Source organism: Curcuma longa, chromosome 19 (genome assembly GCF_044706935.1).
Source record: "Curcuma longa cultivar G26 ecotype Majalengka, Jawa Barat chromosome 19, ITB_CL_G26_1.1, whole genome shotgun sequence".
Taxonomy (NCBI): domain Eukaryota; kingdom Viridiplantae; phylum Streptophyta; class Magnoliopsida; order Zingiberales; family Zingiberaceae; genus Curcuma; species Curcuma longa.
Window position 1 is genome coordinate 417,330 of NC_133879.1, and position 13,468 is coordinate 430,797.

At 32.5% G+C, this 13,468-nt stretch overlaps 2 protein-coding genes across 3 annotated transcripts; one reads left to right on the top strand and one right to left on the bottom strand.

The window, feature by feature from the left end:
* Positions 1–550: 550 nt before the first annotated feature.
* On the bottom strand, positions 551–2,331 carry LOC141812700 (uncharacterized). Its single transcript, XM_074700711.1, has 2 exons — positions 730–2,331; positions 551–628 (listed from the first exon to the last, which is right to left on the bottom strand). The coding sequence occupies exons 1-2, from the start codon at positions 2,329–2,331 to the stop codon at positions 551–553; spliced, it is 1,680 nt and encodes a 559-aa protein (XP_074556812.1).
* Positions 2,332–9,383: 7,052 nt separating this feature from the next.
* Positions 9,384–11,016, top strand: LOC141812602 (putative WRKY transcription factor 60). 2 transcript variants are annotated; one of them, XM_074700616.1, is made up of 5 exons: positions 9,384–9,472; positions 9,591–9,752; positions 9,830–10,168; positions 10,254–10,370; positions 10,481–11,016. In XM_074700616.1, the coding sequence occupies exons 2-5, from the start codon at positions 9,591–9,593 to the stop codon at positions 10,814–10,816; spliced, it is 954 nt and encodes a 317-aa protein (XP_074556717.1). In that variant the 5' UTR covers positions 9,384–9,472; the 3' UTR covers positions 10,817–11,016. The 2 variants fall into 2 exon arrangements, with proteins under 2 accessions (XP_074556717.1, XP_074556716.1); XM_074700615.1 differs by having other exon boundaries at positions 10,475–11,015.
* The last annotated feature ends 2,452 nt before the right edge of the window (positions 11,017–13,468 follow it).

Below are 13,468 nucleotides of genomic sequence, written 5' to 3' on the forward strand. Positions count from 1 at the left end.
TATGTTATAAAGATCATATAAATTACTTGTAATAAATAGATGATAAAGATTCAGTATTCGTAGCAATTGAGGTTTAGGCTAGAAGAATAATTAACATTCATCTAATAGAGAATCTAAAGAAATAGTTAAAAATGAAAGTATTGACTTAAGAATACCCATGTTGGATAACTCATCGGACAATGATAATGATAAGACCCTGATAATAAGTTGATCTTTGGCAACAATGCAGACCCTGATTGGAAAAAAAATGTTTAAGTTAGATTGAGGATTGTACCATGATAATCATAACAATGTAATTGCATAACAGAATCTTCAAAACCAAACTAAGCGGTGTTCTAGTGTGCAATGTGCATACCTTCAATACCAAACTCCAAAGATACAAAGATGATCCATATATACATACTATTGAAGTTGTGATTTACGATTCTTCAAAGTATAATATTCATCAATTATAGAATCTGAATCAATACTTGAAGCAAACTCTCTCTCAATGTAGATAATCATAGAATCTGTCAGAAAATTCTCTCCCATTTTATTACGAAGAACTGTTTTAACATGCTTCATAGCTGAAAATGCACGCTCTGTAGTTGCCGTAGAAACAGGCAAAGTTAAAACTAGACGGATCAACCTGTCAATCAAATTATAATATTGTAATTTTTTTGTTTCAAATAAACCTCGGCACAATTCTGAGATAGTGGATATTTTTTGAAAATTTTCATGACAAACTACATCGAGCTCATAATGTTGTAGTTGACACCTCAAATTATGTATTTCCTGTTCAGTGAAGTCCATAGGATAATACTTCTCAGCAAGAGTACAAATCTTATCAATGTCGAACCATTTAAAATTATCTTTTGGATCCAAAGCAGAACTAAGTGTAAGAAGTTCGATTGTCTCATCATTGAATCTAGAGTTTAACTCTTCCAACTGAAAATCTATTGCAGCATTAAATATATCATAATGAAAGTGATGCTCAACTGTGATGGTATCCTTTTGCTGGCATGAACGATTAAGATGCTTATAACGAGCACTCATCTCCGGAATATCAACATCCAATCTTATGCAAAATGATTTGACATATGAAAGAAGAATATCAAAACCATCATTTCTCAATGTTAGGAGAAGTGCTTTAGTTGTAGAGACTAAATCCATTGCATTTATGATATCAAGAGACTTTTGTTGCAAGGCACGACAAAGTAAATCTGTGATCCCCATAATTTTATGCATCAAATGCAAAATAAAAATGAAATCAAAAGACTTCATCACTATTAAGGAACCACCAGCTTCCCCACGCATCGAAGTAGAAGAACCATCAGCGATAATACTTTCAAGCACATTAATAGTTGCATCATACATATCTATTAAATCGCAAATAGAATCAAAATGGGAGCTCCAACGAGTAGTTCCTGCTCGATGCAAAGTACCAATCTGATTAGCTCCTCGCCCAGTCTCACGCTCACCGGCAACAACAGAACGTGCAATTTCATTAATTTGAGCAGATTGTAACTCAGTATTCCGTTTGGAAGAAGATGTAACAAGATTAACAATAGTTGTCATATTCGAAAAGAAAAGCCATATAGAGATCTCCTTTTCAGCAGCTGCAACTAACGCTAACTGGAGTCGATGGGCAAAACAATGAACATAATATGCATAGGGACAGTCTTTAAGAAATAAAGCTTGCAATCCATTAAAAGCACCACACATGTTGCTAGCACCATCATACCCTTGACCTCGCATATTATGAATTTCTAGATTATATCTAGTGAGGACATCACATATTTCTTTCTTAAGTGTTGCAGCTGTGGTATCATGAACATGCACAATTTGAAAAAAACGCTCTCGCAAGAAACCATATACATCAACAAATCTCAAAATTATAGCCATCTGTTCTTTGTTAGATACATCCTTCGCTTCATCCACCAAAATACAAAATTTAGAATCTCCAATTTCATCACGGATTTTATTTCTGACTCTGTTACCAATAATATGTAAGATTTCTTTTTGAACTTCTGGTGAGGTATACTTTGCATTTCCCGGAGCTTTCTCTAAGATAACATCGCCAATATTAGCGTTCCATTTTCCCAAAAGTTTTAGCATCTCAATGAAATTACCACGATTTTGGGAATCTGAAGATTCATCATGACCTCTCAATCCACATGCTTGCAAACTAAGCCAACGGACACTCTCAATTGTTGCTGTAAGTCTTAATCGATTCTTTTGAATCTGTTCAGAAAATTCTCGATTCATAACTTTATCTATATGTTGAGTTACATTCATCACATCAATAACAGATTTTGCAGATTTATTATGCACCGAGTTAGAACTTCCCATGTGAGACAAAAAGGCACACTTGGCTCCATCATTAACGCGTTTCCAACTTTTAAACCCTTCAACTGTAAATACAGATTGTTGTGCTTCACTTGATTCAAACAGATAACACGGAAAACAAAATACTGCATCCTTTGAAGGAGAGTACTCTAACCATGGAAATTTTTTAAACCATGCATATTGAAATCGACGATGTTGCTTTCCAGATTCAGACCGTGGATACTCCTGTAATTTAGGTTGATATGGCCCCATTTTGATATAAGCTCGTCTAATTTCATCACGATAATTAACAGGATGTCGCCACATTGAAATACGCAATCCAGGATCCCGTTCAAGTGAAGTTTCATCAAACTCAACTCTTTGAGATTTAGAGGGAGGTTCCAACTCCTCATTAGGAATAGATGTATTAGTTTCAGTTCTCTCGGATGATAAAGGATTATCAATTCTTGGCTTAAAGAATGATAGAATATTGTTTCCCCTTTTTCTCTCTTGATTTGACATTAAAATAATCTAACACAAATAAAAATTTTGACATGTAGAAATAAATTAGAAACAAATACAATGAAATACATTTTATATTGCACAAAAGGTAATATCAACATATCATACATACAAGTAGAAATAATTTTGTAAGACATGCAAATAAAAAATCATGAAATATTGGATGGTGAAAGAACGTCAATAAATTTTTGCAAGATAGGCATACAATAACAATTTTAATTTTGTATAATAATTTATCTATCATAAGAAAATACCTGTATCTCTGCGAGCAAATTTATATCTCAGAATCAATAGTCACGCCGGCTGCAATCGCTTATAATAGTCGTGATTCACAGAAAGAAAATCCGTAAGCAATCGTGGAACAGAACAGTGACAGAAGAGTATGAAGAAATCGGGCGACCGAGCGAGTGAGGAGGAAGAAGAAATCACGGTGGAAGAAAAAATCGCGTGAGGATTAGGTCGGGCGGCGGGGCAAGTGAGGAGGAAGAAGAAATTGTGGTGGAGGTGGCCGGGCGGGTGAGGAGGAAGAAGAAATTACGACAGAAATAAAAAATTGCGCAAGGTTAGGTCGGGCGGCGAGCGAGTAAGGATTAGGTATTTTATTAAACCGGGCTATATATTAAAAAAATTAATTGTTAACTTACAAAAAAATTTTACCCGGGCTATATATAAAAAAAGTAAATTTAGATTATTATTTTTAAAAAATCAATTAATAATTTAAATTCCTCAAAAAATCTTACCCGAGCTACAGCCCGGGTAGCATTGTTCCTACAACAAACCTCCGCCCTTGCTTCTTTTATAGCCTTCAAGTCAAGGTTGATTTTCGTCTATTAGTCGATTGATCTTATTCATCAGTTAATTGATCTACTGTAGATTCGAACGTTATTCTGACCAATTGGTTCAACGGCTCCATCCATCTCAGTATCAGTCGATTATTCATCACCATTAGTCAACTATTTCATAATCAGTCGATCCCGTAGTTGAGTTCGAAACTCTGTTCACTCAAACAGTGACATCAATCAACTAATGCACTCTATCAGTCAACTAATTGCAATCAGTCGAATTTTCAGTTAAGTTTTGAAGCTTCTGTACATTGCTATAGTGCCCATTAGTCTACTAATACAACCCATCAGTTGATTGTTACTATAGCATATTACTATTCATCATTACTGTAGCAATACTGTAGCAACTCTATTTTGGGGGTTATATGGGCATTAGTCAATCGATATTCTCTATCAATCGACTAATACTCTTATTTTAGCCTTATCAAAATTGAATTCTTATCTTGTTTAATATCTAGTTAATCTCAATCTACTAGAACTTCCTTTGTCCGACATCCGATCAACCTTGATCTGTCGAGACTTATTGTTGTCTCGCATCTGGTTAACCTTGATCCGTTGGGACTTCTTCGTTGTTTAGCATTCGATTAATCTTGACCTGTTGAGATTTCACGTCTCATGCTAACTCCCTATTGAACTTCCGACTGCCAACTATCTAGTCAATCGTGATCCACTTGGATCAACTCCACGTTGGACTTTTGACCGTCAAATGTTTGGTCACCCATAACCCACTTGAACTTCTCACTTACCAACTCTCTGTTAGACTTCCAATCACCAAGTGTTCAGTCAACCGTGTCCGACTTGGACTTTCCATCTCGTGTCAACTCTATGTTGAATTTCCAATCACTAAGTGTTCGGTTAATTATGACTCACTTAGACTTTTCATTTCTCTGATTAACATTCACCTACTTGACTTTTCAATCAACTGTGACTCACTTGAACTTTTCACTTTTTTATCAGGTATCCGATCAAACTTGTCCTATTTAATTCTTACTCAATCAAATTAACTTATTAATTGATTGTCAAATATCTGATTAATCTTAAACATTTTAATATTTCATTTGACCAATTATAATATATTGATCAAATATATATTAAAATTCAAATGGAATTTAATTAACCTGATCAATTTTTTAATTATATTAGAAGTTGATTGTATCAATAAAAATCTTATAAAACAGTTATCCCAAAGAAAATTAATTAAGAATTCATGGTCAATAAATACTCAACAATCTGGTCGTCCATTATGTCTTAATTTATTGTAAGAATTGATAGTCAAACTCCACTATGACTGCGAATCAACCCTAAACCTTTATCTGAATAAGACAATTATATTGTGTCAGTCTTTCATTTACGTTGCACGTAAGGAAAGCATTACAAACCGACGTCAAATTTCATATCCCGGACTACACGAAATTAGACTTGCATGCCACATTTTTATCCCTTAAAAAATATCTTCTAAAAAAAATAATATCCTACATAAAAACACAATATAATACACTATATTACATAAATGTAAAATTTAAGTATTACTTTTTCTATAATGTATCATGCTACATTTTTATATATTCATGTAGTGTATCATTTTGATATTTCTATCCAAAATTATCAAACTGGCTTATATCATAAATTTAAATTAATTTTAATTATATTGAACTAATTTTGATTAAGTTTAAATAATTTTAATAAATTAATATATTTTTATCAATTTGAATTAAAAATAATTTATTTTAATATATAATAGTCATTATGTACCTGTTATAATAATATTAAAATAAAAAGATCTTTAGAAAAGAACCATAAATTTTACTTTATTTTATTTTTTTATAAAAGATTATTTTAGTTAAAGGATAATTAGGATTGCCTATTGATTTTGACATATGTGAACGAGAATATCGTGCACGCAGTTGTGACGCGCCGGTCGAGCAGTGGCAAACCAACGCCATTTATTCCGTTGACTAGACGGTCTTTCGTTCCATGTCTTCTTTCACGCGCGTATTAATTCCCCTACAAATATTCTTCAAATGATATTGCGATGTCCTAACCACTTCCATTTATTTATCGCATTAATTTATATATATATATATATATATATATATATATATATATATAACATCACGATCGTAACTTGTTGACTCAAGAATCATAAGTTCGAATTGTAACTTGACCTAATTAAGCTTATTCAAGCCACATCAGTGGAGTAAATTGCACGCGACTGCCACACTCTTGTGTTCTCACACTAAAACTTTAGGGTTGACCTTGACCACCAAAACAATGCCCCACCAACTTAAAACAATGTCCCACCCACCACCTGTAAGTTGATCACATAACACAAGAAAACGTTTGATTGAGGATTATCATTAATAATTTTAGATTAAGATTAATTTTTAAGTAATACAATATTATCGTACATTAGTAAATCGTTTATAACTCTAGAATGTGATTACTTTGACAGTCTAAAATTTTTTATGATTCTGAAAGTTAACAAAAAATTTTTCTATGATTACTCTTCGATTTTAAAACTGAATTAATTGAAATATATCATAAAATTTAATTGAACATGTGTTAATTAATTTAATAAATTTTAATTTAAATATTGATAATTTATTTTAAATTTTAAAAAATAAAATTACTAAATTATATTTATTATTTTAATAAATTATTTTATTAAGTTATATATAAATGTATTTTAAATTTTAAAAAATAAAATTAATGAATTATATTTATTAATTTAATAAATTATTTTAATATATATATATATATTTATTTATTTATTTTAAATTTTAAAAAATATAAATAAATTATATTTATTTTTATATATTATCAATTTATTATCACTATTAATATTATTAATTTATTTTATTTTAAAAATAAATTAAATCAAACATAATATAATAAATATACTAAATTGATTCATATTTTATATCTCATATGATTAATAAGATAATCACTTCAATAAAAAAATAAAATTTATCATCCAACGGCCTCATACAATATTAATAAGGTAATCACAAGATTATGTATATGATAATTGAAATTAAACGTACGCTAATTTATTACCCTGTAAGAAGCTACTGTAGGATAAATTTTCTTCTCGCCCATGTCGATGTGGCAGGATCTTAATTTATTATCCTGTTTGAATGTTTTATTTATTAATTTCAGTATCAAATTATTTTCACTACGTACTTCAGTAAAAAAAAATAAAATTCATCACTCTAGCAATTCTACATGGTCAACCCTATGATTATATGTGAAGAGGTAAATCAGAAAATTACAATTGATCACGACGAAAAAAGATATTATCTTAATTTTATCAAAATTTAATTTTTATCCATTTTAATAAATATGTCTCATCGTAATTAATTTAATTATGCTCCGTCACTACGTACAAATCTTGAACAAGTAGGTGAAGGCGTATTTAAGACGCTACTCCCTTTTATTAACCGTTTTTTATTACTTTATTTTTTCAAGAACTTGTGAAAATAATTAATTGACACGACTCACAAATAGTTTTACCAATTAAATGGAAGTCGGGCGTGTGGCCGGGAGGCTAGGCATGCAAACAGCCTTAATCGTGCGGCCGGAGTGCTCAAATAGCCTTGGCCATGCAGAAGCCCTAGCCCTTACTCTCCTCTGAAAAGTGTTCATTTTTCGCCAATCGTGATCAATCTCTCTGATGCATCAAAGTCTAGCAGATTAAGTCACAGCTTGATGTCCCTAACTTAGCTTGCCACAGCTTTCATGTCATTCGTTTTCTTGTAAATCTCGATCAAAAATACCATCACGAATTAAATCCAAAGTTCTAGTCTTGATCTCAGTCTATCGCTAACTTGTTGTGTCTTTTTGCGTCATTAGATAGAGGCAAAGTGGACGATAGAGGCAAAGGGGACGATAGAGGCAACTCATTGAAACGGAGATGAAGAAGGAGGGCGGAGAGATTAGATTTTTTAGCGAAAAATAAAACACTTCAGAATTTATTTTTGTTCGGATAAACAGTGAAATGAAGAGGTGCATCATGGGAAAAGAGATACATAATTTGGTCAATTCGAAAATGAGATATGTGTTTTGGGCAATATAAACCAAGTACATGGTTCTAAAAAATATCATATAAAATAATATGAAAGAAATAATAAATAAAATTAGGTGGGAGTGGAGTGGAATCGAAAATTTCAATCACCAGCATGATTAAATGGAGCAATAAAATGATCGAGAAAGAACATTTTCCTCATTGTATGAACACCTCTCATCGAATGCTCAAAAGCTTTTTATAAAAGCCTTAATTTTGCTTATTAATTTTCTCACTTTCACAAAAACTAAAAAACATAAATCACCTATAAGTTGCATTTAGAGGTGGCTATATATCGAAAGCAAAGGCACTCCCAATAAAGAAAGTAACACAACATTGAAATACATTTTTGATCAATTATTAGATTAATTAGTAGAAACAAATTATATTAATTTATTTTTAAAAAATCTAAAATTAGGGAGACGTCAACAAATTAAATGACTTCTAAATTCGAAAACAAGATTCAAGAGATGTGAGCTTCACTTCACAGATAATGCTTATTTCTAATTTCTTCTTCCAAATTAAATTTTTTTTTTTGCTCTATATTCTCATTTCATTAAGCTTTGAAATAAATCTTATTATGGGCTTGAGTAGTCTTCTTCTTCTTGGTTAGATCAGCTTAATTACCTTGCCCCAAGGATTGACTAAATTAGCCTGACTCAAGTAGTTGGTTTAATTCGCTCGACTTGTCCCATCCAAATAGTATTGACCCGCCTAACTTGACCAAATAATTAGAGCCAACAGTTAAATATTTATTGATAGAGTAGGTGTTAGAAATAAAATTACAAATTGACTTCTTATTTTTTAAAGATATTATTTTTTTCAAATATATTTTTTATTGATAGAAAATTTTGACTATAGCATTTATCTCACTGAATATTAAAATTCTAAAAAATATTTTTAAATTGACCCCCAAGACAAAGCAAAATTTGACCTTGACACGAAATATTAAAGTCTCCCATCCGATAAGATTTATGGCATTCCTTAGTCAATATTTCCGGTTTGTGGACCCAACGAAGAACGACCACATGTTTGATCGAGTCCAAAACTTTTTATTTATTTATTTTATAATTTTGTCATGGCTGATCTCTTCTTGACCAGCTCGTCGTAGAAAGCAGATGTCAAGATTGCTAGACGCGTTATTTCTAGTAGTCCCATTAGTAAACTTCACTTCTCTTAAAATCTGTAGGAGAAGAAGAAAACACTCACCAAACTACAAATAAAATTCTATCATAGATTAAGACAATTAGAGTTAATTAATTAACTTGGCTAAATCTATGAAACATTAATATTTTAGATAATTAAGCATGCTTCCTGGTTTAACATTAATCAACAAAATCTACTTTCTCCTACTACAGTTTTCTTGAACTGGCAGATTAACGTTGTCGTTATCAGGCTGAAAATGATGCTTCATTATGGAGAAGTCTAAATTCCAAAACCTAAAAGAATTAAAGACTCAAGAAAGATTTGTCATTTTGTCTTCGAATTGCTTTGCCACAAGTGCCCAGTGCCCACTTTTTTAGACTACTCATTGCCTGAGTTGGCAGTTGGCACACCAATTTTCTCCATTTCTCATTAACACCAAGCTCCTCCTCCTCCTTTATAACTGTTCCCAAAATCTTCAGCCAACTGCATAATTCAATCTCTGCTTAAGCCACCACGAGACTTCCCACGGAATTATTGAACTTGGTGGCGAGTCTGGAATTGATGATGAGAATGCTGATGTCTTACAATTGATGTCAGTTTCCCATCCAGTTATATATTTTCCTCACTTGTTTCATCTTCTCGCCGAATCATTCCCACATACGTGCGCAAGCAAAGGCGCCTTTGTGTGTTCCTCACAATATTCCTTGTAGATGGACTCGTCGCAGATTAGCGATTCGTCTCTCAACGTCGACCTGAGCATCGGCCTTCGATGGCTCCCCCATCATAATCCGCCGAGTGATTGCGTCTGGCAGAAAGAGCTGCAGACTCTTTCAAAGGATCATGAGCGAAGTGTTTCGACAATTGATGACGAGGTGAGTTGGTTGATGGCACACAAGTACGTATGCTTGATTATTTTTAGAGCAGGCATAACTTTGGAGTTGTATTAAAGGTTGGTGCAGTCGAAGCCAAGCTGAATCAAATAAGCAAGGAGAATAAATTGCTGGCCGAGATGGTCAGCATCATGCAGGCTAACTACACTGCTCTCTACAGTCAGTTCTTAAATCTGGTATCTCCTTCAAAGGAAGTGGCAATATCTCCTTCGAGGAAGAGGAAGACTGGGCAGGAGATTATCAGTTTTAACCAACTTGTTTCAGAAAAATTTGACGGATTTGTCAACCAAATTAGCAGCTATCCAAGCAAAGATGACTCTTTCAAGAGATTGAGAGAAGATCCCAGGACAAAGATCTCCAAAGTGTATTTGCAAACTGATCCATCAGACTTGAGCCTGGTGAGCTCAAAGCAAAACCTGATGAATCCTTTCTTTCTTATAGATACTCTCTTTTTAACTGTTTTATTGCTGTTGATAAAAAAAGGTGGTGAAAGATGGGTATCAATGGAGAAAATATGGGCAGAAGGTAACAAGAGACAATCCATCTCCAAGAGCCTATTACAGATGCTCATTTTCACCCACATGTCTTGTAAAGAAAAAGGTAAACTCAACTATAACAAAACATCAGGAAAAAAAACCACTTCCTTTTTTCTCTGTTTGTAAAAGTCAAAGTCGATAATTCGGATTCATGCCTGGATTAATTAGGTGCAGAGAGATGCAGCAGATCGATCTGTTTTGGTAGCAACATATGAAGGTGAGCATAACCATGGGCAGTTCTCACGAGGAATCGTTGGGCCGATGCAGAGTGGATCACTGCCATGCTTGGTTTCCGTCAAGGCCTCGTGCCCAACGATCACACTCGACTTCACGCAGCAGGGATCTTGGCCAGATGCCGAGAAGTCCAGCAGACAGATAGGCTCGACGTCGCCGGGGCTCCAGCGAGGCTTGGTGGAGCAAATGGCGTCGTCGTTGACAAAAGATCCCGATTTCAAGACTGCAATTGCGGATGCAATTTCAGGGAGAATGTTGCAGAAGCCCCCTGCTTAAAACTAAGTAATGTTCTAACGAAGACGAGGAGACGCTAGTATTGAGTTCAGCTTTGGGGGAAGGAAATGGATGTTTATGTGAATAGAAGAACTCCTGTGGCATAAAGGTCAAGATATTATTTCTAGTTTAGTTGAAGGCAGATAGTACCCAAATATTGAACAATTTAATTGGAATACTTTTGAGAGTTTATTTGTTTTGTGTAAAATATTTTTTAATGGTAAAAATTTTTAAATGACACTTAATTTTAAAGTTACTATAAAAATATAGTACAATTTTATGTATTTTTACAAATATAATATAATATAATATTATCTAAATATGTTAAAATCTAATGTCTTTTAAAATTCTATGTATCTATAGTTAAAAAATTACACCTATATAATATTTTGCTAAACCAACAGAGAGCGCATATGCATACCAAAAGTATATTATTTGATCATGTTGTGATGGCAAAAGATACGTTGCCAAAATGCCTGCGAATGTTAAAAGCTTATGGGGATAATAAAAATTTGTATTACCTTGGACGATGATAATGATAGAATTTGTAAATCCTAACTCACATAAGTTTTATAAATGGAATAAGAATTCAAAAATTGAAAATTCAATAACATGAATCTAATTTCAATAAATAACATGACACTATATTAATATGCATAAATAACGATAAAGAACTTCATTGAAAAATTATTATCTTTGTCCTACAACATCAACTATTGGATCCTTGTGAAAAAGATGAAACAGAAGGAAGAAGATGATCTTCTAAGGGAATTAGGGTGACAACGCCGTAAAATCTTTATAAATGGGAAACGAAAGCAAGATGTCAAAAGCTCTAAATTCTCAGGGACCAATCCTATATATAAAAATTCAATTCGCTATCAGTTTATAGATAATAATTGATCAGGCTAACATATTTTATATATTTAATTCACATCTGACAATTCAAAATATAATAAAATTTAGTTAAATCATTTAAATGGGTTCGATTCGTATCTGCATATACAAATTACAATTAAACTTACCTTAAAATATTAAATTCAACCATCTCCCACTTTAACTACATGTGATGTGTATATGATATACGACTATAACATCAGTTGATATCAAACTCTATGGGTACAGAAATAGAATACCCTGGTAAACAATCTGGTCTAATAACTTCATTAACATACAACTAAAGATGTTATAACTACTATATATACCTATAACAAGTCCCAATAATAATCACAATACCAATGCCATTAATAACATAGATCAAGATATGGATATATGTATGGAAATTACATGAAATGTGATCAGTACATATCAAGTACTTTATGCTAAACTACAATAACAAATCATGATCCAAGTCTTATGATTCCAAAAGGAATCTGTATCATATTTATAAATATCAAATGCTAAATTATAGTAATAAATCATAATACTCAATTTCAGAGTGTCAAACAAACATATAGATACTCATTAATATTTTAAACTTTAAATATGTATTATAATCAAAATAAAATATATGTCTTTATTAACAAATATAGAACAATAAAATAAATATAAACTCTCACTATATGAATTCTTCTTCCATAAAAAGAACTTCCATATCTACAACATGCGCATGAAACATTTTAGGCACCAAGTCCTAGTGAGTGAATCTGCCAATATGAAATTTATGCTGATGTGCTCTATCATCACCTGACGATTGTGAACTCTTTAACCACTAGAAATTTGATGTCGATGCACTTGGACTTTGACGAATTACAATTATTCTTGGCATAAAGTTCTGTGAATTTATTATCACAATTGATCCTCAATGTTGTGTCAATACTATTAACGATGTGCAACACTGTGATGAAATTCCATAGCCAAATCTCATAATTGGATGCTTCGTAGCATATTATCAACTTTGTCTCCATAATAGAAGTGATTATTAGTGTCTGTTTGACACTCTTCCAAGATATAGTCTCTCCATTGAGCATGAAAATATAGCCTGAAGTGGACCTCTTACTATCCAAGCATCCAGCAAAATCGGAGTCTGAATATCCAATCACCTCCAAGTGATCTGGCCCTCGATACATGAGCATATGACCTTTAGTTCTTTGCAAATATCACATTACTCTCTTTATTATTTTTCAGTGCGATGATCTTGGGTTACTTACATATTTGTCTAACATCTCCACTATAAATGTTATATCTTGTTGTGTACAAACCCACAGCTGACGCATAAGAGAATTGATCCATTTCCTTTCTTTCAAGTTCAAGCTGTGGACATTGTTACAGGCTGAATCTATCACCTCTAAACACTGGTGTATCACCAAGTGTATAATTTTTCATGTCATACCTATAATCACCTTTTCACAATAGGCTGTCTTTGAAAGTCCAAAAATATCTTTTGAATGATCATGACATATCTGTATGCTTAATATAAAGAATGTTTCATTAAGATCTTTCATTTCAAAATGACTGGATAGAAATGACTTAGTTTCATATAACAGATCCTTATTATTGCTCGTAAGTAATATGTCATCCACATACAGGACAAATATAACAAACTTGCTTTCGTTGAACTTGACATATATGCATTGATTAATAGAATTCTCTCTAAATTCATATGGGATGACGACTTGATCAAATTTTCAATACCATTGACGAGATGCCTATTTTAGA

What these genes read in the sequence shown, in the direction of transcription:
- LOC141812700 (XM_074700711.1), bottom strand. Translation starts at nt 2,331, where the DNA reads ATGGGAAGTTCTAACTCGGTGCATAATAAATCTGCAAAATCTGTTATT. An exon ending in TACAACATTATGAGCTCGAT is followed by an intron (nt 629 to 729) that starts GTAGTTTGTCAT and finishes TTTGATTGACAG; the next exon opens with GTTGATCCGTCTAGTTTTAA.
- LOC141812602 (XM_074700615.1), top strand. Translation starts at nt 9,591, where the DNA reads ATGGACTCGTCGCAGATTAGCGATTCGTCTCTCAACGTCGACCTGAGC. An exon ending in ATCCATCAGACTTGAGCCTG is followed by an intron (nt 10,169 to 10,253) that starts GTGAGCTCAAAG and finishes TGATAAAAAAAG; the next exon opens with GTGGTGAAAGATGGGTATCA. An exon ending in CATGTCTTGTAAAGAAAAAG is followed by an intron (nt 10,371 to 10,474) that starts GTAAACTCAACT and finishes TGGATTAATTAG; the next exon opens with GTGCAGAGAGATGCAGCAGA.